At 34.7% G+C, this 24,320-nt stretch overlaps 1 protein-coding gene across 1 annotated transcript; it reads right to left on the minus strand.

The window, feature by feature from the left end:
• Window positions 1-1,530: 1,530 nt before the first annotated feature.
• LOC146745980 (nephrin-like) lies at window positions 1,531-24,020 on the minus strand. Its single transcript, XM_085498863.1, has 13 exons — window positions 24,017-24,020; window positions 22,513-22,839; window positions 15,238-15,519; window positions 14,313-14,597; window positions 13,526-13,795; window positions 11,462-11,728; window positions 10,446-10,727; window positions 8,677-8,976; window positions 7,343-7,630; window positions 3,121-3,254; window positions 2,729-2,824; window positions 2,505-2,552; window positions 1,531-1,975 (listed from the first exon to the last, which is right to left on the minus strand). Exons 1-13 carry the CDS (start codon window positions 24,018-24,020, stop codon window positions 1,970-1,972), a joined length of 2,589 nt encoding a protein of 862 aa, XP_085354989.1. The 3' UTR covers window positions 1,531-1,969.
• Window positions 24,021-24,320: the final 300 nt, after the last annotated feature.

The raw sequence follows: 24,320 nt of genomic DNA on the forward strand, positions 1-24,320 counted from the left end.
TTTGCATATTTTGGGAGGGCGTGGTCATTACTGCCAGAAGCACATCTACTCGTGTGAAGGTGCAATCCTAGCAAATTTGAACGAAATCGGCTCAATGGTTGCTGAGATCAAAGGAAATAACTGAATTTAACAATTGCATATTTGTTGGGTAGGGTGTGGTCATATTAATAATAACCTAAAAGATTACTTCTGATAATAAGGAAGCGATTTTGACATTGGGTTCTGAGAAATTGGTTCTGAGGTTCTGCAAAGTTGGTTCTGAGTTCTGAGGCTTTGAGGTTCTGAAAAGTATACACTACCGATCGAATACAATTGGTGAAACTTGTGAATCAGAAATCAGGAATTCAAGAATCTGAATTTAGAAAGATGAAGGTAGAAAAATGTACTTGTTCAACTGAAGTTTTCTATTAAAAAATAAATTTTAACTGAAGGAATTAAACTAAATTAAATATTCATGTTTGTTTATTTTGAATGTTAGAAATGACTACTGTTCAACTTGGGACATTTAATTGTACTTAGCGTATGTTACTATGACAATCAACAAATTCGAGAAGAACAGTAGACAATGACTAAATGCATGGCCACAGCCAAATCGCCAATGCACTATTCCTATAAGCATGGGTAAGTGGAAGTTCATAGCCAAGCGTACTGCGGTCAAGAACAAAGGAATAAATTACGTGACGAGACCAAACCGATTTGTCGTCGATTTCCGGGTTCGAGTGCGTTTCATATAATTATATATATATATATATATATATATATATATATATATATATATATATATATATATATATATATATATATATATATATATATATATATAAGAAGACCGATACGCACTACACCACCGAGTGTAGTAGACATACTCCAGATGGCAATGGGAAGTTCGAAGAAAGCTGATACACTTGATTTATAACCGTCGAAGTAAATGGAAATCGCTTTTCAGCTCTCGTTGAGGCACAAACGTATTTAAATGAGTTGGTACACAAGAGACGATGCAGATTTCCACACTACTACAGTTCGACTAAAGTTTACAAACACCACGGTCAGTTACACAAAGTCAATGCGTTTTAAATGCGTTGGGGAACATAAGATTAACAATTGTGCATACATAGATGACGATTCCATGTTATGACGCAGCGTGAAAATGGCAATTTAAAACTTTGCATGCAGATTTCCCGGAGCAGATTTACATGTACTACAGTTCGATAAGTTTACAAACACCACGGCCATGCACAAAAAAATCATCAAAAGGAAACTGCTAGTCGTATAATGCCAAAACAGTACAATGATTTCACAACTTTTGTAATACGTTCGCTAAGAAAATATGCGACCTTGATTTCAGCATTTGCAACTGAAAACAGCCCTCCCCCTCCGCGAAATTAACACAAAACGCTTGCAAACGGGAAAAGTGGCGTACAGTGGACATGGACACTTGAAAGAACAGTTCATTGAACACAAAGCCAAAACTATCAGAAATTCGTAAAACATAATTCAAATGATGGTACAACAAAATGACTCATCATTCAATTATAAAAAAAACATTTTCATAAACAATGTTTATTGTATAAAATGCACTTTGAAAAGAAACATGATTCATAAACATAAATCTATTTGAATACATTCTTACTACAAATTACACAATACTTATTATTCGATGGCGTTTCTTCACATCACAAACGCTTGGAATCAAGCACATGTGTACTTCGGTGACACATTTTATAGCTACGCGCAAAATAGTCCTTTTTTGCGCAACTGTGACCAAACGACATCATTCTGTTTACATCACCACATTTTCATAAAATCTCCATGCACTGTTTTGACCATTTATATGTAAAATGCACTACAATTTACTCCAGAAAAAAAAACAATTTTCTTGGTATATTCCTACATTCGTGCATATTAAATGAGGGGTTCAAACACATTCCAAGCTGAACAATTTTCTTGGACTAATAACAAAGCTGGTCAATCAGATCTGAAAAAAATTACGTGCATATGTAACATATACTTGTTCTCAACCTACCAAGTTTCATTAACATCTGCTGCTCAGTCCCTGAGAAAATATGCGAGATAGTCGCCTCAAAGGGGACTAAATAGTTGTTTTTAAAAGATAAACTGAGCATTGAAGAATATTTTAACATTGTTTACAATGATAACAGCTCGTTGTCGAAACGAAGCTTACCCATTCACGCTAGTCGCAATAAACATAATCTTGAATAAATCTTAGGCGTCAGGAAAGCTTGAAATGTCCAATAAATGACGCCAAATTATTAGAAAAAAACAATTTCAAAAAACTGACTTTCTTGGTCCCATTTTTTAAAGCCCAAACTGCCGTTTAACGGCCCAGGGCGAATTTACGGCACAATCCTGTATATTGTTTCATTGCATATACATACTAGAACATGAACTTCCACAGAATATACTTTATTAAATAAAATAGAAAACAAATGTCATATAAATCGATGTAATTTGTAAAGAAAGTAATCAGATTGCTCTGTATTTACCTTTGTTGTGTTTATCACCTCATAAGCATAATTAATGTCTTCAATGTTCTACAATAAAATATAATGTAAATCAACAATATCTTATTACCATAATGATTCATTCAGGCTAATTGTCAATTCAAAAGAATTTGTAGGTTTCTATAAATTAATTTGCATTCAATTTATCAATAATGTTTTCACTTTGTGACTGTATGCGATTGTTAAGTGTTAATATGGTCTCTTACCTCGGCTGCCTCTATTTTAGGTTTTTCATATACATGTTCTGCATCTTTAGTCATTGTAGAAAGTGTTGTATAATAACCACGCGAGTCCGACATAGACTTTGAAACAAAATATAAATACCTACATAGAACGCTTAAACAATACAACACTTTAAATAAATACACGGATACACGTTTCTACCGTTTATACGTAAATGATGTTGCTGATAATAACACTTTCAAAACTAGTTTATTTGACAGTATTTTTTTTTTTACTATTTACTAATACTGTGATCTAATTGTAATGTGGATGAGTTAATGTATTCAAATAAATTATCAATATCCACGCTATGCACCACACAGAAAAACATAGAAAACATGGCAATTTCCTCGTCATTATTTAACATAGAGCATACCTGTTTTGAAAAACTTTGTTTAAGACGCTTATGTAAAACAAATGCGACGATATTGCCAGTCACTGAGCAACACAGAAGAACTGTAAGTAATGCCGCCACGCTGACACATATGATACACGAATTTTTGTCAGTTTCTGGAATAATATGCAATAAAATAAATCAAATACATTATATCATTGAAAGACACCATTGAGGTAAATACTACTTTACATCCATGAATACACTAAAATGATGTGAAATACAATTTTAGTTCTAACTTGGCATGTATCATCACTCAGATTCAAGTAGTTATTTTGTTATGTTATTTTGATTTGTGAACCACTTAGTACATCCATAAAAAAATAAAGGCCATATTAAAAATTCTTGAATTACATGTATCTACATTTGTGTTGTATATATAAATGGAATATGCATAGTGCTACATAAATAAACAACTTATATGGGACTGTCAATGACTTTATTTTACATTTACTATCCTAGTAAAGGCCCACGAGTCTATTTTGACAATTTTGCATTTGCACATGCTCTTCTGTGTACAAGGTCAAGAAAGGCCCATCCCACATTTTAGTGACAATTTGAACGTTCAGGCACCCCTTGTTTTTACCAGGATAAATACGGTATAATGTGTTGCTGGTTTTTAGAATAATATTGATTTATCAACATTCTCAGGATTTACTGCTACACAATTATAAAATCAAAGATAGCTTAGAAGGGTTAAGAATTAAATGTTGGAAATAAACAGGTCTGTCATTTATCCAGAATACGTTACAGAATACAAATATGGGCATCATTTAGTAACATGTTCATGAAATTACACTATAATAGCCACATTATACAAATTAACTAATATGCAAATTATTCTCAATACTAACATGGCATACACATTACATCAATGCACACGACTACTAAATTTGATCCCAAGCTGTAGAGTTGTTCATGAGGTAATCCCGAATTAGTAATCAAAGAAAGCTTAGAAAGAACTCCCGTGTGCTGAGAGTATTTGAGACATAATAAAAATCATTTCAAAATTTAGGATTTCCTTTTTGAACGAGAAGCTTGGGAACTAATTTTTGTCTGTTATTTGTGATGCCTAACATAAAAAAAATGACTCACATTATCAAACTGTGTAATACATACAGAAAATATATTTGATTTCTCATCCATGGTTTTTAATCTAATTAGTTTCAGAGCACCTCTGCAATGAATTCAATTTAAATCAGATTTTTTTAGATATCAGAAATGGGCTAATAATAGACAATCAATATTAAAGTAATAATGTCTGTGCATTACCTCAATGAACCAAATGAATTATTATACAAATTGTGATAATTAATCGTTATTAAATTAGTGGAAAGCTGAAAAGTAAATTATTAAGTTAGGTAATTATTAATAACGAATAAAAACCTATAACTAATTTGATCATCACATTGTGTTAGAGTAAATATGTATCAAAATTATTGTCCCAGACCATCTACGTACGAAGTTTCATTGAAATGTGATTGGAACCGAAAATATGATTTATTATACAAATTAATTAATTAATATGATCTGATTTTAATTCAAAACTGAGCAGGTCTGTGCATTGTTCTAGAGCATCAATGTATCAATTGAAATGGAATAATTAGTACAAGTAATAAAAGCTGAAATGGCTAATTATGCAAATTAGGTAATTAATATACACTGATTTTAACCCAAAACTAATCAGGTCTTTGTATTAGATGATCTTAGAAGATCTATGTACCAAGATTCACTGATAGTAATAGTAATAGTACTTGAAACATCAATACCTAGAATTGCCGAATTATGCAAATTAGGTAATTAATATTTCACTTATCTGTGCATCATATTATGTAGCTATGCAAGTTTCATTGAAATGTTATGATTAGTACCAGAGATATCAGTGGAAAAGCTGAAAATTGACTAATCAATATGCAATTTGGGTTAATTATATGCTTGGAATGTCAAAACTAAACATATCTGTGCATTAGTCCAGAGCATCTATGCACCAAGTTTCATCAAAATCTTATGAATGGCTCTTTAGATATCAGTTGAAGAGTCACGGAACAGCTAAAAATTAGCTAATTGTCATGATAATCAGGTAATTAATATGCATGGATTTCAACTAAAACCTAATCATATCTGCACATTAGCCTAAAGCACATATGCACTAAATTTCATTAAAAACCAACACACGGTTCTTGAGATATCGGTAGAACGGACAGACACACACACACATACAGACAGGGTTACTACTGCAAAGACTCCCATTGTGTGCTTTGCACGGGGGAGTCAAAAACAATATGCTAATTTACATATGCAAATTATCCACAATAGTAACATGACATAGAGATTACATTAATGTACATCCTTATCACATTTGGTCAAAATCTGTTGCGTTGTTCATGAGGTAATTTACGTATTTAACTTCAACAGATTTAGCTCAAAATGTAATCGGGTCTGTAGTATGCCCCAAAGCATGTGTGTACCAAATTACATCGAAATATCAACAGTTCTGTAGATTTCTGTGGAATAGACCCACACACCCACCTTAAACTTAAAAGCTCACATTGTGCTTTAATGCTAGAAAAAAAGAGACAGAAAGACAAATGGTTTATTATCAAACAAATTTATTTGTACATTATATCACGATAAACTAATAAAAATAAAAGGTATATTTGGATTGAAAATGAAAGAACTTGCACATGACATGTGGGCTACAAAATGTCCACTCAAATTGACAGACGCTATAAAATTTTATGTAAATGACTATAGACCTCATAAGTGTGGCATGCATTGACAACTAAAAACAAAAGTCAGTATATTTAATGCAATATGCATTTATTTATTTTTTCTTCGTAACGGAAAGTATATTCTGACAGAAGTTTCAAATGAAAATAAACACGAATGCATTGCTTATTGATACGGTTACTAGAAAAGTATGGTACAGTGGGTACGGTAACGCAATCCAGCCATGCTTCGGCTCACAAGTGAACTAACTTGATTTTGAAGTGTTGAAATTCTTGATTATTACTCAGTAGTGATCACAATAACGCACGAAAAATAAATTCGTTCTATTGTTATCAAATGCAAGTAAAATTCTACTTAGTTTCACCGTAAGTGAATGATTTCGGTCACATGTAAACGATTGATGCGATACGATATCCGCCATGTTGTATGAATGCACACGAGACGTTTCTTGATTGGATAGGTCAAATCGCTAATTAACCAATCAAAATGCTGCATGCTGCCCACGTGTTTAAATTACCTTAGTTCATTTAAATATGCAAATGAGAGTTCAGCGACTTGATGGTGAACGCAAAACGGAAGGGTTTTACCGATAACTCAGTGTGATATTTTATCTTTGATTTCCGACAAGAAATTAGTTGTTTTCAAAAGATAAACTGAGCATTGAAAAAGAATTTAACAGTTCCACAGCTCAATGTCGAACACTTGCAGCACACAGGCGTGTTCATATGGAGTATTGACAAAGGTTGCCACAAGAACAAAAGCAGTTTCACTGTGCGTCTGACATCCTATCACTGCTGAATAATAAAGAGGTGTGAATATTTTTAGGAACGTTGTCGAAACAAATGAAACTGATTAGGAAAAAAATTGTACATATCACATTAGAATCATTTGCATTTGACGTGACAATAATATTGATCTGGTTCAAGTAGTTCTATTTGATATTTTTAGTGAATGAAAAAAAATACAAAAAGTATTTCGCAGGGTTTTGGTGCCAGCACAATCTCAAAAATATTAAAAATTATATTATCTATTGATTAGCATATTTGGGAGGGATACAATAAACCCCAGTCAGTTCTCAATGTCTCCCTGGTCTAGAATTGTAATTATCTATTATTAGCACATTGTATACTTACATAGTTTGTAGACTATTTGGGTATATGGTGTACTAGATCCCACAGTATTTGTAGTTGTACATATTGCCTCTAATGTCACTATATTGTGAGCACATAGTAGAAAGCAGTTGAATACATATTGTTTGACTTATTGTACTAGCAAACCATAGTTAATAAGTCCGACAACAGATGCCACTAAGAGAAACGTTCCCCTTCTATACCCTTGCTCATTTATGATTCGAGCAAGGCAATAAAAGGAGTTACTGAATTGCTACACCATCCCCAATACATCCCTTGTCTCAAATTATGAACCATATTTGTGAAAGGAAAGTAATCCAAGATTAGTACTGAATATTACTTACTGCCAGTTTTCAAAACACTTGACTTCACTTCTTGTTCACCCTTGGTGTTAGTTGCTAGCACCCATACTGTATACTCAGTATCTGCTTTCAAACCCTCTATTGTATATGTATATGATTCTGAACCATCACCTTTCATCTCAGTTGATTTAGCTTCATCCAGCGTTTCCAAGTTCTGGTATTTCACCGTGAATGTTTGAGGGCGCCCTCCATTAAATCCGGCAGTCCAGGTGATTGTTATGGTTGTGTCAGTGACGCTTGTCTCAGTTATTGTGGGTTTCTCAGGTATGGCTACAAAGTGGGAATTTAGATTGTAAAACATTTTGGCATAACATAGTGGTTATAGCATAAGACTCACGATCATTAGAACCAAGTTCAAATCTTGTCATAAACTCAACACCAACAACCCACAACCATGGGCGAGTGTGCCGCAGACAGTTCCACTGGCGGAAATTCACTAAGTTTTGCGACTTTGGGGGAAACCATGATTAATGTCTACAGGTTCTTGTGTTGGATCAAACCTGGTTGATGCCAGGATAATACATTAAATTGCCATTTGATATAGAGATGTCCACACAGCCCTGTCATGTAGTCCTAAACATGAATATACTTCAGTAGCAAAACTTCTCTATGTGTCAACACGAGTACTGGAAGTTTCCACATACAAAAACAAGCAGCCTCCGCAGTTAGCAATGCACATTTCAATTAAAGAACTGAATATATCATTAGAAAATCAACAAATCTGAGCGAAGTCTACCCAGGGTGCCTATATATATATGTATGGTATCAAAGCAATCAGACTGCTGTTTTGAACAATAATTCGAAATATCACTTTTTACCAAAAATATTCTCCGAAATTGAATAATCGAAAAAATCATCGTGAAATGAATGAATCTGTGAGTTGCCTAACGGTAGTACCTACATGTATAATATATAAAAGCAATTCGACTTGCGGTTTTTAACAAGAAGTTGACACGGACGATGGACAATCACTCATATGATAAGCTCTGCTTTACAAAGTCAACAGTAAAGCCAACAAATCAGAGGAGTGACATTCAATGTATTACATTTTGAGCCATTTCAGAATAAATTATTTTACTTAGGTTTTGTTTTCTGGAAAAATGTAGAGCACGATTTGACACATTCTTATAAATGTACTATTATTTTGTTATTTTTGGACAAAAAGATAATTTTCTATTTTGTTGACCATGTGCACTGCTGGATGCTGAAATTGTGGTGCAACATTCTACAAATTTATCTATAATATCTTTATTAAATCAGACTAAATGGATACCATGAAACAACAGGCCCCCAAAGTAATATTCTTCACTACTTACTTATTGGAACAAGTTCAATCTGCAGCGACTTTGTTCCAATTTCGTTATAGGCCATACAATCATATCTGCCGTAGTCTTTTGCAGAATTCACTTTCTCAATTGTTAAGGTACTAATAAAAAGGTTATCTTCGTATTTCTCAGCTATCTGTAATCCTTCAACGTCATTGGTTAGCTCACCACCAGCTGAGTTCAACCATTTGAACTGGGGATCAGGGAAAGCATCGGATTTGCATACGAGAACTGCCATTTCATCTTTATCAACTGCAACTTTGTCAACAGCATCAACTATATCAGGAGAATCTAAAAATAAAAATGTACCGTTGGTGAGAGGTAGCAAAAAATAATTAACTTTATTTTTATTAGTCAAACACAAACTTTACAATAGATACAACAAGCATTGATAATGCATAGTTAAGTATTAGCTGTTGTCGATGTAAATGTTCAGTACAAGTGACATGTAGGAATGAAAGATCAACACTAACACAGATAATAGAGTTCGGACATGTTACAGAATGATATTTTATGTGTTTTTTTTGACAAATTTGATAAAATCTCAAGGCAAAACATGTTGTTTTGTTACCTTGCGATATACGACATACGTACAAACTTTCAAGTGAATCAGACCATATCTTTTAGAGGAATCGACACAAAAACGGAAAAGAAAAAAAAACATGGCCGCCAGTCAGCCATTTTGTCCCAAATTTTGAAAAAAATATGACGTGCACGTGTAACCCAATATACATGATCATCATACATAGTTTGATTGGAATCACCCTATTCATCCCTAAGAAACAGTTCCAGACACGTTACAGACTGATTTTAAGATATTAAACAAAATGGCCGCCATTTCGAAAAAAATGATCAAATCTCAAAACAAAACACAGTGTTGTGTTATCTTGAAGTATAGTACCTATGTACAAACTTTGAACTGAATAAGGCCATATCTTATGGAGGAATCAGCATGAAAACGGAAAAAATGGCCGCCAATTGGCCATCTGGACCGAATCTCGGAAAAAAAGGTTATGTACAAAGTGTGATTGAAATCGCCCTGTTCAGCTCAAAGAAACCGTTCCAGAGACGTTTAAATATCAGAATTTAGCAAAAGTGAGGGGAAAATGGCTGCCAGTCAGCCATATTTAATCAAATCGTAACGAAAATCAGCGCGCATATGGAGATCATCATACCTTGTCTGTATACCAAGTTTGAACGAGATCGGTCAAGGGGTGCCTGATAAATTGCTCCAGACGTTCACACGGACGTACGGATTGAACACAGGAACGGACGGAACCCAAATTAATATTCCCAGTTTTCGGACTTCGTCTATGTAAAGCTTATTTACAACAAAGTGCGGAACGTAGGAGGATGGGAAGTGATCAAGGTTAGAAGAAAATTCAGTAAATTGATTGTTGACTGCTTATGTTATTAGATATACATTTATGCCATTGTAACAGTGAAATGTGAGATTTGATGACAGATGCGACTATTTTGGTTTGCAGCAATTTAAACTAATGAAATCTGTATATTGGTTTGCACACTCCCTGAACAAGTTCAAGATTAAGATGAGCACACATATTATGCAAAAAGTGAAAATGAGCGAGTCAAAAGTAGACAGTGTTCTATTTTAGAGTGTACACATTTTCACGAGTCTGAAAATTACAATTTTGTAGCAGTGAAAAAATTGTTACAAAAGCAATCAAATTATCGAAGATTCGGAACCACGACTGTTCTTATTTGATAACTCAGTGATTATGTAATGCATTCTTACTTACAGTGGATAACAAGTTTTGCCGAGGCTGAAGCTTCTTCATCCATGTTATCGTAGAACTTTGTTGTTGCTTTACAAGTGTAGTTACCGCCTTTAGATCTATCGACCGATGCAAAGCTTAGATATTCCATATTCTCGCCAAGTTCATTGACAGTTCCATCTTTCATGATCTGTGTCCACTCGTATTTAAAAGGTGGTGGCTGGCTATCAACAGTACAGTTAATAGTCACCTTGGTTCCCTCAGTTACTGGCAATAATGGACTTTCCAGACTCACCTCAGGACCATCTGAGAAAACAATTGCATCAAAATTTCGACCAATATAGAATACACTAGGAATCTTGAATAATGGATTTTCGCTGACTGCGAATCTCTGCAATGTAAAAAAACATTTCGCTGAAATCAAAATATTACATTTTTAACTTGAATTCTTTTTTTTTTCTTTTCATAGTTCAATGTCAAAATGCACATTCATCGTGCAATTGTAACTCGTCAATGAATCAAAGTATATTCAAAGAGATCCATTTCTTGCATATTCAAGGCAATAACTGTTCAAGTTAGACACGTGATACAAAATGTTCATGCCATAAATCTTAACCACACAGGTGATCCGAGAGCCAACTGATTTCCAAAACTTTTCCAGACCTTTTCCTAAACTTTCTTGCATCCCTTGACATTTTGACCCTTAATTCAGTTAACATCATCACCAAAGCTCATCAAAATTCAAAATAGCAGTTCATACGTGTACAAAAATAATTTATTTACAAGTTCATAGCCATGAAGACTTACTTTCAGGGTTCAACCTGTGACCAACAGCCCTTTCTGAAATGAATTAATAACTATGAAGAAATTTAAAGACTTTTCAAAGATTTGTTCCTGCAATTTGAAGACAACTCAAAGACTTTCCAGACCTCAAAAAAATCCAAAGACTTTCAAATTATTTTCCCAATGCTATGGGCCCTGCGATCTTATATTAAAGGCAACAAGGGCTTCCAAACGCTAGTGAAATGAGCAATACTTACATTCAATTTGTACTATCGTTGTGGCGCTACCAGTGCCTTGTACACCGTCATAGAAAGTATTCTGTGAATTACATGTGTAGATTCCGCCTTCACCTTTACCAATGTCGACTAATTCCACAGTAGATGTCTGACTGAGTGGCTGATCCGCACCTGGTGCAACCCACTGAACTGACTCTGGTGCAGGCAGAGAATCAACCTCACACTCAATTGTCAGTGTCTCTCCTACTCTACGAGCTACCACTGATGGCACAGTCACAACAGGGGCATCTGGAAAAATGAAATTGTAAATTATTCGATACCATGCATTTCTCAGCTGAAATTTTAAATTGGTACAAACTTCTGATCATTTTTTATCATTCTAAACCAATGTTGGTCTATGTTGTTGTCTTATCAGGTTTCAAAAAAAAATATAGAAAAAAATATTGATTTATTACAACTATTTTATGAAAATGAATAATTTATTATTTTTTGAAGCTGCTTGGCCCATACTATACGAGGATATTTTTGATAATACGTCACATTTTGCATAATGGTTAACATTTTAGTTAAAAAAACAAGACATGAATATCACAGTCTCCGTTCTTTGATTATAAAGTAGTACAAACAATATCTGCAAACATGTGAATGAATATGTAATCTATGTGGGCACAGTCACCATAAAGTGATTTCCCATAATCTAATCTGTACTGACCACCAAAAACTTCCACTGACCCATGTTCAGAATCTCAGAGTACACAAGTAAAACAAAACTACTTGTCATACATTCATAAATCTGAATGAACCTTGATGTACATGAATTCTTTGTTAATTAAGGTCTTAGTATATAACTAGGACCTGGGTCGAATCAAAGATCAAATAACTGCATTGTTTTAATTTGCATATTCTTGGGAGGGTGTGGTCATTATTGCCAAAAGCACATCTACTCTTGCCAAGGTGTAATCATACCAAATGCAAATAAAATCGACACGGTGCTGGTAGAGATAGCATCAAATAACTGCATTGATCTAATTTGCATATTTTTGGAAAAGCTTGGTCATTGCTGTCAGAAGCACATCTACTCGTATCAAGGTGTAATCCTACCAAATATGAACGAAAGTGGCTCAATGGTTGCTTAAATCAAGTTAGCTAATTTGCATATTTTTGGGTAGGGTGTGGTCATATTAATAATAACCTAAAATATGACTTACAATGATAAGTAAGCTATTTTGAAATTGGGTTCTAGAAGTTGGTTCCGAGATTCTGCAAAGTTGCATAGTTCTGAGGTTTTGAGGTTCTGAGTTCTGAAAAGTATACATTACCGATCGAATACATTTGGTAAAGCTTGTGAATCTGAAATCAATAATTCATAAATCTGAATCTAACCGAATCAATGTATTCTGAGCATGCTCAGTTGTTCTGTCAGTGCAGTAGGAAGAAGTAATTGTTGATGAAAATCTTGACCCACATAGGATTTTCTGATCTGGAAATAAAAACTACGTGCATATTCAACAGAGACTTGCTCATCAACCTGCCAAATTTCATAAAATCTGCTGCAGAATTTCTGAGAAAATGTTGGAGACATAAAGGGGGTGGACGGAAGGAACCAGAAATAGGAATTAGTAGTCGCCTTTCAGGCTACGCCTGAACGGAGACTAATGAGAAATTTCAAATAGAGTTAAAAGTTGTCTTAGCCGTAAAAAGATACAGGATCAGCCTGAAAATCTGGGAAAGATAGAGTTGTCACAAATGCAATATTTGTTTTATTTGGCCTCAATGAAAATTAAAAATGGAATGGAATCTAACTCAGCAACAGTGCTTATAATATATATACAAGGCCAATCAAAGCCATTGCATGGAATTCACGAAATTAGTGACGTACTCTTGCATAGAAGATGAAGATATGACAAATAATATAAAAATTTGAAACGAGGAATCTGTAAAATGCAATATGAAAGAAAACATACTATTGAAAACATACTATTCACATCTGTTCAGTTTCATGGCAATCAGCATGTTACATTTGCGCTTTACTACAATTAACATTTTTGACCAATGACCTCAATCCACAATTAGTGTTACACTTACATTGGACAACAAGCTCAGTAGTACTCGCTCCCTTCCCTAGACTGCCATCATAGAAATAATTGAAGGCCCAGCAACTGTACAACCCAGCATCGCTTCGTGCTACGCTATCTAAGGTTAATTCTTCGGTGGTCTGCTCCACAGCACTATTACGGATCCACTGGAACTCACTGGCAGCGGGATTGGCTTCCGTGATGAATGTACTGCAGATCATACTCACTGCGTCTCCCACTTTCACAGTCTTGCTCTCATCCAACACAACAACTGGAATGTCTAGTGATTATAACAAAGATTATTTTAATAATAAATTGCATGGGACATGTTTATATCTGCACATACAGATATAAACAAGACATTGTATGAATTTGCAATTCATTTCAATAAAGAAATCTTAAAGCACTGCAGTAAAACGTTTGGACATCATTTACAAAAACACTGACTCTACATTAAAGTTGTTATAGCTGAATAGGGAAATGAGTTCTGTGCTAACAAGACTTAAATTATTAAGATTAAGTGAATAGAATAAAGGTAATACTGGAGAATACTTTATTTTTGATGGAATTAATTTTAGCTGAAAAGGCTTTTTGTATGAAATTTATTTTCACTGATTTTTGATTAATGTGAAATATAGGAAAAAAAATATGTTCACTGGATTTTTCAGCGAAAATAAATTACAAGCAAAAATAAAGTATTACAGTATGCTCGGCATACCCAGAGTTTGTAAAAGGAATATCAATGATAGCGCTCTCTAGTGCCATTCTCACATACAATAATAGCGCTCTCTACTTACATTGCACATCTATTATGATGATCTCTTCAGTATTTCCTGTACTTCCATCATAGTATATATTCTCTGCTGAACACATGTATTCTCCAGCCTTGTCACGTGTAATGCTTAAGATTTCCAGTGGGTTATTAGGATCCACTTGAAAATTGTCCAATAATGAAGTCCATGCCACGTTGTCAGTTCGTGGATTTGACGATATTACATTACAAGAAGCAAAGAAGTCCTCGCCTTCTTTAATCTTTCCATCTTTGTATCTGGGTTCCACATCTATTTTGAGATCAGGAGGGTCTACAAAAAAAATATATCCCCTCAGAGGTCTCTGATTTTAGTTTAGCACCACAAAGCGTAATGGTAATCGATTAACCTGTCATTGATATTAACTGTCATTCAGCTATTGTAACAACACGCAACAGCCATCCTAACAGCCCATAGGGTCTTGTCATTTGAATACATTGTACACTGTACATCGGCCAAACTGAATATCCATACCAGACACTAATATAGAGTAAGCCATATTTGATCTGTTATTTTTTTCAAAGCTATATGGATTGAATATGAACAAATACAGGGTTTAACTCTCGTGTTAAGGAGGTTCCCATTTTCAAATAATTTTATAAAACCAATATACTAAAAATCTGCATTTCAGGTAAAACCAAGACAAACTTAAGCAACAAGAAAATTAATTAAGGGGAACAGATACTATAAATGGCCACTGACATTAGTTTGCTAATCCGAAACAAGCCACTCGCATCATGGCGAGAGCTCCGGGAAATGTGCAATTTGCGGTTACCCATGAGCACGTGGTGCAGTCAATGGGATTGAGCGGATCACCTTTAACACATCTGTTCATGTTCAAGCCCAGCAAGGAATTTACAATATTTATTTGTTATGTATGTATATATACTTTTTTTTCTATACATGTACTTACACTGAACATCAAAGGTGATATCATCTTCACAAGTGACAGCGTCTGCTAATGTACCATGGCTTATTTTACAATTGAATGGCACCTCTGCATCATCTCTGCTGAACACTGGGGAATATATAACAGGAGAGTCTCCATTGCTTGGTGTATCAACTCCATCTTTCATCCACACAAGAGTTGCTGGTGGTGTGCCATCAGTGACGCATACCATAGTTGCATCACTACGACCTTCAACCACTTCATTTTCTGGACCAGCACCGCTCACTTCACAGGTAGGTGGACCTTCTGTAAGAGTAAAACAATTTCACATTTGTTGAGTAAAGTGTAAGGAAAGTATCTTGTTTTGCACCTAATGTCATACAGGGCCGGCACATTAAAGGGGAGCAGAGGTCTGGCTTTTGACATTCTGTAGTTGAAATTTGAGATCTATGAATGAATTTTGTCGATAAATACAACTTGTATGTGCTGCGAAATGCCCTAAAAATCGGGTATAAAACGGACTGTGAATCAGACGGCAAACATCTTTTTGCCTGGCGTCTTTTTGCCTCTAGAGAGCCAGTCAATGATGTCATCAGTTAACACTGATAATTAAACCTATTCATTCTAGTACGTCAACCTCATAGAAGTGTTACTATGAATGACCTTGTTAACTGACAATACGACTATTTAAAGGTATGTTTTGGAGCAATGGATTGGCGATCAGGCAGAAAAGCAAAGAAAGCTGAGGAAGAACTCCTGTGTCTGTGCGAGTATCAGAAACAACATTTTTTAACGGGGCAAATTCAAGCCTTTTCTGTATATACATGGCTGAAATAAAAAATAACATTAAATGAGTGAATTATGAAATTTTTTATCAGAAAATAATTATAGATTTATATTAGATGTACTAAGCATGAGGCAACTACAGGTAGAAATGTTCTCCATTAAAAATTAAATCTACATGTCCAAACATTTCAAAAACTTTGTTTTAATGAAAACTTAAGTATACATGTGGGTACGTGTTATTATTTATTTATTTTTGAAAACTCTATTTTTAACTGAGGGAATTAAACTAAGTTAAATATTCATGTTTGTTTATTTTCAACCTTAGAAATGACTACATTTCAACTGTACGTTTAGTTGTACTTAGCGTATGTTACTATGACAATCAACCAATTCGAGAAAAAACAGTAGACAATGACTAAATGCATGGCCACAGTCAAACTGTTGTTCAATTGAAATAGAAAAAAACATAAAAAAAAACAGAGAGCTTTAAGACAAGAAGAGCAACACGAGCGATGTAGTCGAACAACAGGCATTACGGCAGCCATGTTTGTTTCACCTCGATCAATACAGTATTACCCACGATGCACTATTCCCATAAACGTGAAGAACAAGATAAGAAATTACGAGACCAACCAAGAGAACAAACCTTAGAGAAGTCTACCCAAGGTACATATACACCAAGTATCAAAGCATTCAGACTTGTAGATTCTAAGAAGAAGTCGAGAAAGTAAAACATCGACACGGACGACGAACGCCGGTGGACAATTACTCATATGATAAGCTCCGCTCGACAAAGTCAACAGCGGAGCTAAAAGTCACAAATGTCTAGCATGGTGAAGCGGTATACATTATTGAGCATTAATTGTAACAAATAAGTAATTAGAAATAATTCTTTATTTGAAACGAGATAAAACGAACCATATGTTGACCTATCGTTAACAGCGAAATACATGTAATATGGGCATATCAATGGATGGTCATCAATAACATCAAATACATTGGCATTCATGGTCATAACCATTAAGAAAATTTGACCTATTTTAAGGTCACATAAATTTACGTGTTTTTCTCTATATTCGAGCACGATTTCAGTCCTTGTTATCCAGAACACCTTGTCAGAATCATTTTTCAATGCATTTTATTGGTCCACAAAATTACACATCCTTTGTAGATTTAATCGAGATTAAAATAACAAGAACAAATTTGAGTTTCTATATTTTGTTATTTTATGGTTTTCGCTTCGATTGTTAGTCTAGAAAATAAATATATACATGAAGTTAAGAACGACAAACTTTGCTACAAAGAATATCACATTTGACTAAATTCTAAATGTAACAATGTAGTAAAAACATTAAAAACATGATTTTATCCAAAATTGCTTTGTTGAAATCAGACAGCACTTGACGTTTTATTGTTCGCTTCATTAGCATATGACCTGAATTCAAGATACGTTAAAGCTCGTAAACATCTCGCAATAAATGTCTGCAATTCTACGTCAATCGTAAAAACCCTGTAATTGGTATTTTCTCTCATTTCGACTCAGTTATTGCGATTGAATTATGTTCAACCGGTGGATCTTTGTAGGTGTAAACGAAAAAGAAAAATGAAAAGAAAGGAAATAAACATGAATGTGAAGAATGAACCACACGGGTAGGTCAAACTTTTGACATGTAAATTAATAAGGAAAATTTAAATTTCCTGCTACTTAATTTTTTATATTAGTAAACTGCCCAGATAGATATGTATTTTCAAGACCATACAAATATGATTTGTTTTGACCCCGTACCCATGTATTTACATTGGAGCATGTATGCCTGATAGAGAAAATACATTACAGAACAAATTTGGCGTTTCTGGTAAATGCATTAAAAATAAATAAATATACAAGAGAAGAGAATAACAAATCAGACAAGCATTGATATTGCAAAGTCCCCGTTAAGTATTAGCTGTATTTGATGTAAATGTTCAGTACAAGTGACATGTAGAAATGAAAGATCAATGTTTTTTTAACAGTAACACAGATTATAGATCATGTTACTGTCAGTATAGACAAAGTGGAAACTTTGAACTGAATTTGACAGAGGAAATAGCATGAAAGAAAACACAGCGAGTTGGGTGTTGTGTTTAAGTATCTTCAAAAGGAATATGGCTTGCACTGTAACCTAATATGCAAGGTGATCATACAAAGTTTGATTGAAAATGGCCTATTCAACTTTGAACTGAATCAGGCCATATCGCGCTGTTCAGCTCTAAGAAACAGTTCCGGACATGTTACAGAATGATATTTTACATTTTTTTGACAAAAAAACATTTCGACAGCCACCATTTTGACAAATTTTATCAAATCTCAAGACAAAACATGTTGTTATGTTACCTTGAAGTGTACACACTTTCAAGTGAATCAGGCCATATCTTTCAGAGGAATCGACACAAAAAAGGAAAAAAACAAAATGGCCGCCAGTCGACCATCTAAGACCGAATCTCGAAAACAAAGTGACATGCATATATAACCCAATATGCATGATCGCCATACACCGTTTGATTGAAATCGCTCTGTTCAGCTCCAATAAACAGTTCCAGACACGTTTAAATATCAGAATTTAGCAAAATTGAGGGGGCAAAATGGCTGCCAGTCAGCCATATTTAATCAAATCGTTGAAAATTGGCGTGCATATGTAAGGTCATCATACATTGTTTATATACCAAGTTTGAGAAATGTCCGATAAACGGCTCCGGACGGACGCACGGACGGAACCCAAATTAATAGTCCCCGTTTTCGGACTTCGTCCGAGCGGGAACTAAGTATTTGTATCGTAAAACATATTCACGCATTAAATCAACTTTGATTACATAAAAAACATGGGTCGGTCCAGAATACCTGAAATACAAGGTACTATTTTATTTTGGTCTTAAACTCTAGTCAATGCAAAACCATTCATAAGATTGTACCTGATTGGATACTCAATTCAAACACCAATCAGAAAACAGCTTGTTTCATGGTTTTTTTTTTTGACGAATCAAATTTGATTTTATACATATGCATTTACTAACTGGCCTATAATGCCAAGGTTAATAAATATATTAAGTATTGGACTCGGTTTCAATTTGCCCGACAAATCCATTTTAGTCATTATTCATGTTAGGCTCATTCACAGGGTTCATATATTATATGAGAAAGTAAGACCAGGTTTCTTTGGTTGAGAATCATATTTGGGACATATGAGAATAGATAACTGCAACTCACACTTGAATAAATAAATGAATAAAATTGGCCCCTAAAAAGGGAAATTGCTACTAAGTTCAGTGTTGATCAGTATAGTATTCTTCAAAAATACATTTTCAGAGAAGAAAACATTTATTCTGCCATATGAAGGCCATCAACATTAAAATCAGTTTTTTTAAATATTCAATGAAGATTCTATGAAAAGCAAGACTGTTCAACCTTGACAGCCGTGCTTATATGAATATCTCATCCCAACATAAGCTCTATCTCCCCTGATCAAAATGGTTTATTCCAAAAAATTCAGTTCAACAAACTATCAAACTCGATTTAAAAAAACATAAGAAGTTACAGAACGAACATGACTTGAGCGCGCGTCAAGGTCAGCTGTCTCGCAACCAATAATGGCAACGTGGACAGCCACATCTAAGAAATGAACGTGATGATTATTTCCTGCAAGTTTACATTTGCCGTCGTTGTTATCAGAGGATGCGTCATCATGAAACTGCATAAATTCACACCTTGCAACAATGTTACGCAAACCAATTAAGATGGGTTAAACATAAAACAATTAATTGTCAGTGCAATATATGTGCATTATGGGAAATAAAGTCAACTAACCTACCTCCCCTCAGGGGTTAATGGAATATACAAGGTGTTTCAAGATAGAGTTTAAAGAGAAGTTGAACAAACTATGATAGGTCGGGATGTAGGGCAAAGCATCACAAGAAGTCGTATCATATGAGACGTGAATTAAAAATATCTTATTTATAATTCACTCACAGTGCAAAACGCTTATAATATGATCATTGCTAGGTGTCAATCAAACTTAATATCTGACTATAACGAACGAACTGTTAACCGTCGTATTGCCGTAACAACAGCACCGACCAGTGTTTCAGAGAAATTGTGACGAGTGTATTCCTGAAACTGTGGCTCATCGCTGACCAACGTAGAAGATTTGCTGGAGGTTTGTACAAACTAACTATAACTACAATCGTGTGCTGTCCGCTCCATGTAGTTTGAATTCAACGATAACTGTAAACAATCACAACCGACGAGCGTGGGTTATTTATTTTGAATCGTATGATTTCCTTGTGTTAAATTATCACATTGGATGAGTTTAGCATGAGTGTGGATTTATAACATTGCATCAGGAATTGAATTGAAGTTTAGTTGTTTGGTAATTTTTGAATTCCGCAAAACTGGCATTTCCCCCACACCGTTATAATTGAGTGTTTGTGTTCGATCGACCTAGTATACTGATAAATAGTCATCCTTTCAGTGATATATTTTACTCAGATTTATTCAGTATTTTGCTTTTATACGATTTACATGAATACTGTTGTATTGTGTTGTATTTTCATGCAGTAGATCATTTAGTCCTGTAGAGGTCAGTGACACTGGGTGACCTTGGACAAGGTAACTAAGCAAATTAGGTGAAGTCAGTTTCACCGTGTGTCCACGTTATTACGAGTTGTTAATAACGGAACTAGTCCTGAACTATTTCATTTTATGTATAACGTTGTTCATATATTGTTCAGTGGATGTATACTTCATTTGATTCTTGCTATAGTGACGATAGCATTGAATATTTTTGCGTTGTGTGATTTGCTATGTGCTCATTGATGACAGTGTCAAATAACGAATAAACGACACGTCCTGACTTCTCGGGGCTTTTGGTCAATGTATTTGATATGTCTCTGCATGTTATATTTTTATAATTAATATCATTAGGATTACATCGCCCTCTATGGTCGCAACTGTTCTCAAGTTCAGACAACAGGATTATACTGAATCAAGGAAGTACAACGTTAAAGCTTATTGTTTATTTAAATCTTTTGTGTTTGCACAGTCTGGATCGTAACACAGGCATGTCATTTTGATGACTTGTTATATATTAAACAATACTTGTTACTTATCAGTTAGTGATTATGCACAAATGGCTAAAACTTTTACTTTTCTATTAGTCGTCAAACTAAATCAAACATTACCGAGAAACCATCAGGATTCAGAGATGAGGCAGGAAACATTTTCAACTTCCCTTCAGTCTGTCCATTTATGTCCGAAGTGATACCATGACATCCAAGTACGTTAAAGTGAACTTGCCAGCTGCTGAACATTTTGAGATCTTTGAGGTCTTCCTTTATATAACACACTAAAAAGGGATTTCAGTGTAGAATAGAAACACGAACACACTAACGTAACATGCTCGTAATGAAAATCCCACATCAGTATTTTATCGGCATGCCTGGCAATCAATACACTGAGATGCTAACAATACTGACAACGTTACTACATCTGAATCACAATTGCTGCACTCAATATATAACAAGGGCATGATTTAAACAAATGTGGGGGACAAATTGTGAGCAAGGAAGCTGACTACATTGCACGTCCCAAACCCACTCACATGTCACCCCCCCCCCCCCCCCCCACCGCCACGCAAAATTATTGTTTGTAATCAAAAAAGATAATGAATTACAAGCTACAAGTGACAACTACAATCATGCTGCATCTGACAGCAAATGTCTGTTTTACGGACAAAACTGGCATTACATACAATACATTTACAACTGTCAATTCAATTTCCACACCCTACTATTACATTTAATTATTTATGTAAACTGAAACTGACATAATAGCCAACAGTTTAATCTGGGTAAATGAAACAGGGTCAAAGGTAACACAATGATATTGTATAGGCACTTTGTATTAAAACCTCCCACACACGCACTCAACATACAGTTGCACTGTACAGCGTTGTTGTCAGACGCTTACCCTGAATGGCCTTCAACACCTTCGCAGAACACAGCTTTCAGGACAAGCGAAAAATAGATTAGGTGTAATTTGACTGCAGTTGCAAAAACATTTTTTTTCAAATATTTTTCTCAAATATTTATTAAATATCAGTCTCAATAATTTTTGTATGATTTGTAAAGTTGTGGGGGGTATTCACAATTGTTTTCACAGTTTTACAAGCAGACAATTAGCATCTTTAACAAAATACATAACAGAATTATTTTTTTAAAATTACATGTTTAAATCAAAAAGCATTACACAGTAGCACCGACAAAAATCATTTATGATTTGTCTGGCGGCACGTATCGATCAAGATTTTTTGCATATTAAAACGTTTTTTGCAGAACAACTCAGTGATATTATGTTGTTGTATTCATGGTCTTTTACCTGTTAAGGCAGGGAATAGGAAATATCACACGGATTGTCGTGTGATCATCGCTAAGTATCAGTTATACTTTCATAAGAAGTACAAATATTATAATAGCACTTACCCAAAACTGTTATGTCAGCTTCTACATTCAGAATGCTTGTTCCAGCGTAGAAACATGTCCATACCGCCATATCATCAAAGTTAGCATTCCTTATCTTTAACGTAAAGTCATCGTTTTGCGTACTACCGACAATCTCGCAACAATCATCAAACTCAGGATCAGCGAAAAGCTGGCCTGCTTTGTTACCCAGGTACATTGATAATTGCCCTCTGCTCCATGAGACACTGGCGGAGGCTTCAAAATCATTGAAACTACAATTTAACAACACCTCGTTTCCTTCCAAAACCACAGTATCTATGGGAACACCACGAAATGACTGCGACAATACTGTAAAAAACACAGAATACATTCAGTTAAAAAATGTAATGTTCATACAATGTACAAGAAATCATATTATGAATGCATGAAATAACCTAATTCATAGGTATGTATGAGACGAATGCACTGGTCTCCATTTTCTACGAAAGTTTGTCAGTTATCAGAAGAAACGAAGTGCAACCACTACATACTATGACAGAAGCCCACACCCTCCCCATGGCTTTCGTTGCATATGGAAGTTATTTTCATGAGTGATATGGTGTATCCTGCGGCCGTACTTTCACGGGTGAATGTTTCCAGATGGTCAACAAACATTAAGTTCTGCCAATCTTAGTATTCCATGCGATGTACACCTAATCTGCCAAAAATGTTACTGAACAATTTGAACCGGATAGAAATAGCAGACGAAAAGTTTGGTTGTCAATGGATATACCATGTGTGATGTGCAAACTAGTTTTAGTCAAAATAAATTAATTAATTATTGTTTATTTCTGCTACGTTTTGAAAAACGGTACTCCTAAAAGGAACTACTTTGTTTGCTCTCATACCTCATTTGCATATTGAGTGTTAAAATACCGATTCTGATGTCAGGAACGAATCAAAATAAACTGCAGTACAATGTAATAATTCGTGACATTGCATTCTAGAATGCGGTATCACACCGTATGTTTTCAGACAACCATTATCTTCAGGTCTTCTACATGCATGTACATTGTATGTCAAAACAGAAAGCACCACACAGGTACACTAACAATAAGTCCATTACGTATTGTCTACTTGACATGCCAATGTAGACGCAATAACCTTTTGTGTGCTTAACATTTACTTAGCAACATGCATCTATAAATATATCTATAATAGTGTCAAACTGTAATTTCCTCCTAGATTTTTCAACCAAGGTATGTGAATATAAGGAGTCCCACCAAAATGTTTGTGCAACATATTGATTAGCATCCATTTTCTATTATTTTTGGAACAACATTTAACCTTGTTTACAGCTCATGATGTTATATATCACCCTAATTAAATGAAATATCCCCAGGAGACCTCATCACAAACTAAGGTAGCTTCAATGCAAAGCAGCAGATTTTAATTTTGGTATCAGTGTATTGTATTAGAGCATAACCATACCCCCAAAAATGCCAGTATGTCATACTCTTATGTAACTGTGTAACGATCTACTCACCCATTACTGGTAATAGACAACAGAATACGTAGCGAGAGATTCCCATCATCATTACAGGTAGTCTGGCTCTGAAATGAAGACAAACATAAAGGTAATGTGTCTGCTTATCTGAGGTCATCATTGAGGTCAACTTTCTCATTCAATGTATTCATATTTAAATGATGTAAACAGATCATATTAAATACCTTGGTAAATAGCATTCTATGTACAGTTCGACACGCTCCGTATACAGACAGGTCGTTAATTTTACTCTGTCATTCACACACCCACGCTCTAGTACTATTGATACACACATAAATTGTGT

The sequence above is a fragment of the Saccoglossus kowalevskii genome, chromosome 5 (genome assembly GCF_978046115.1).
Source record: "Saccoglossus kowalevskii chromosome 5, keSacKowa6.1, whole genome shotgun sequence".
In the NCBI taxonomy this organism is placed as follows: Eukaryota; Metazoa; Hemichordata; class Enteropneusta; family Harrimaniidae; genus Saccoglossus; species Saccoglossus kowalevskii.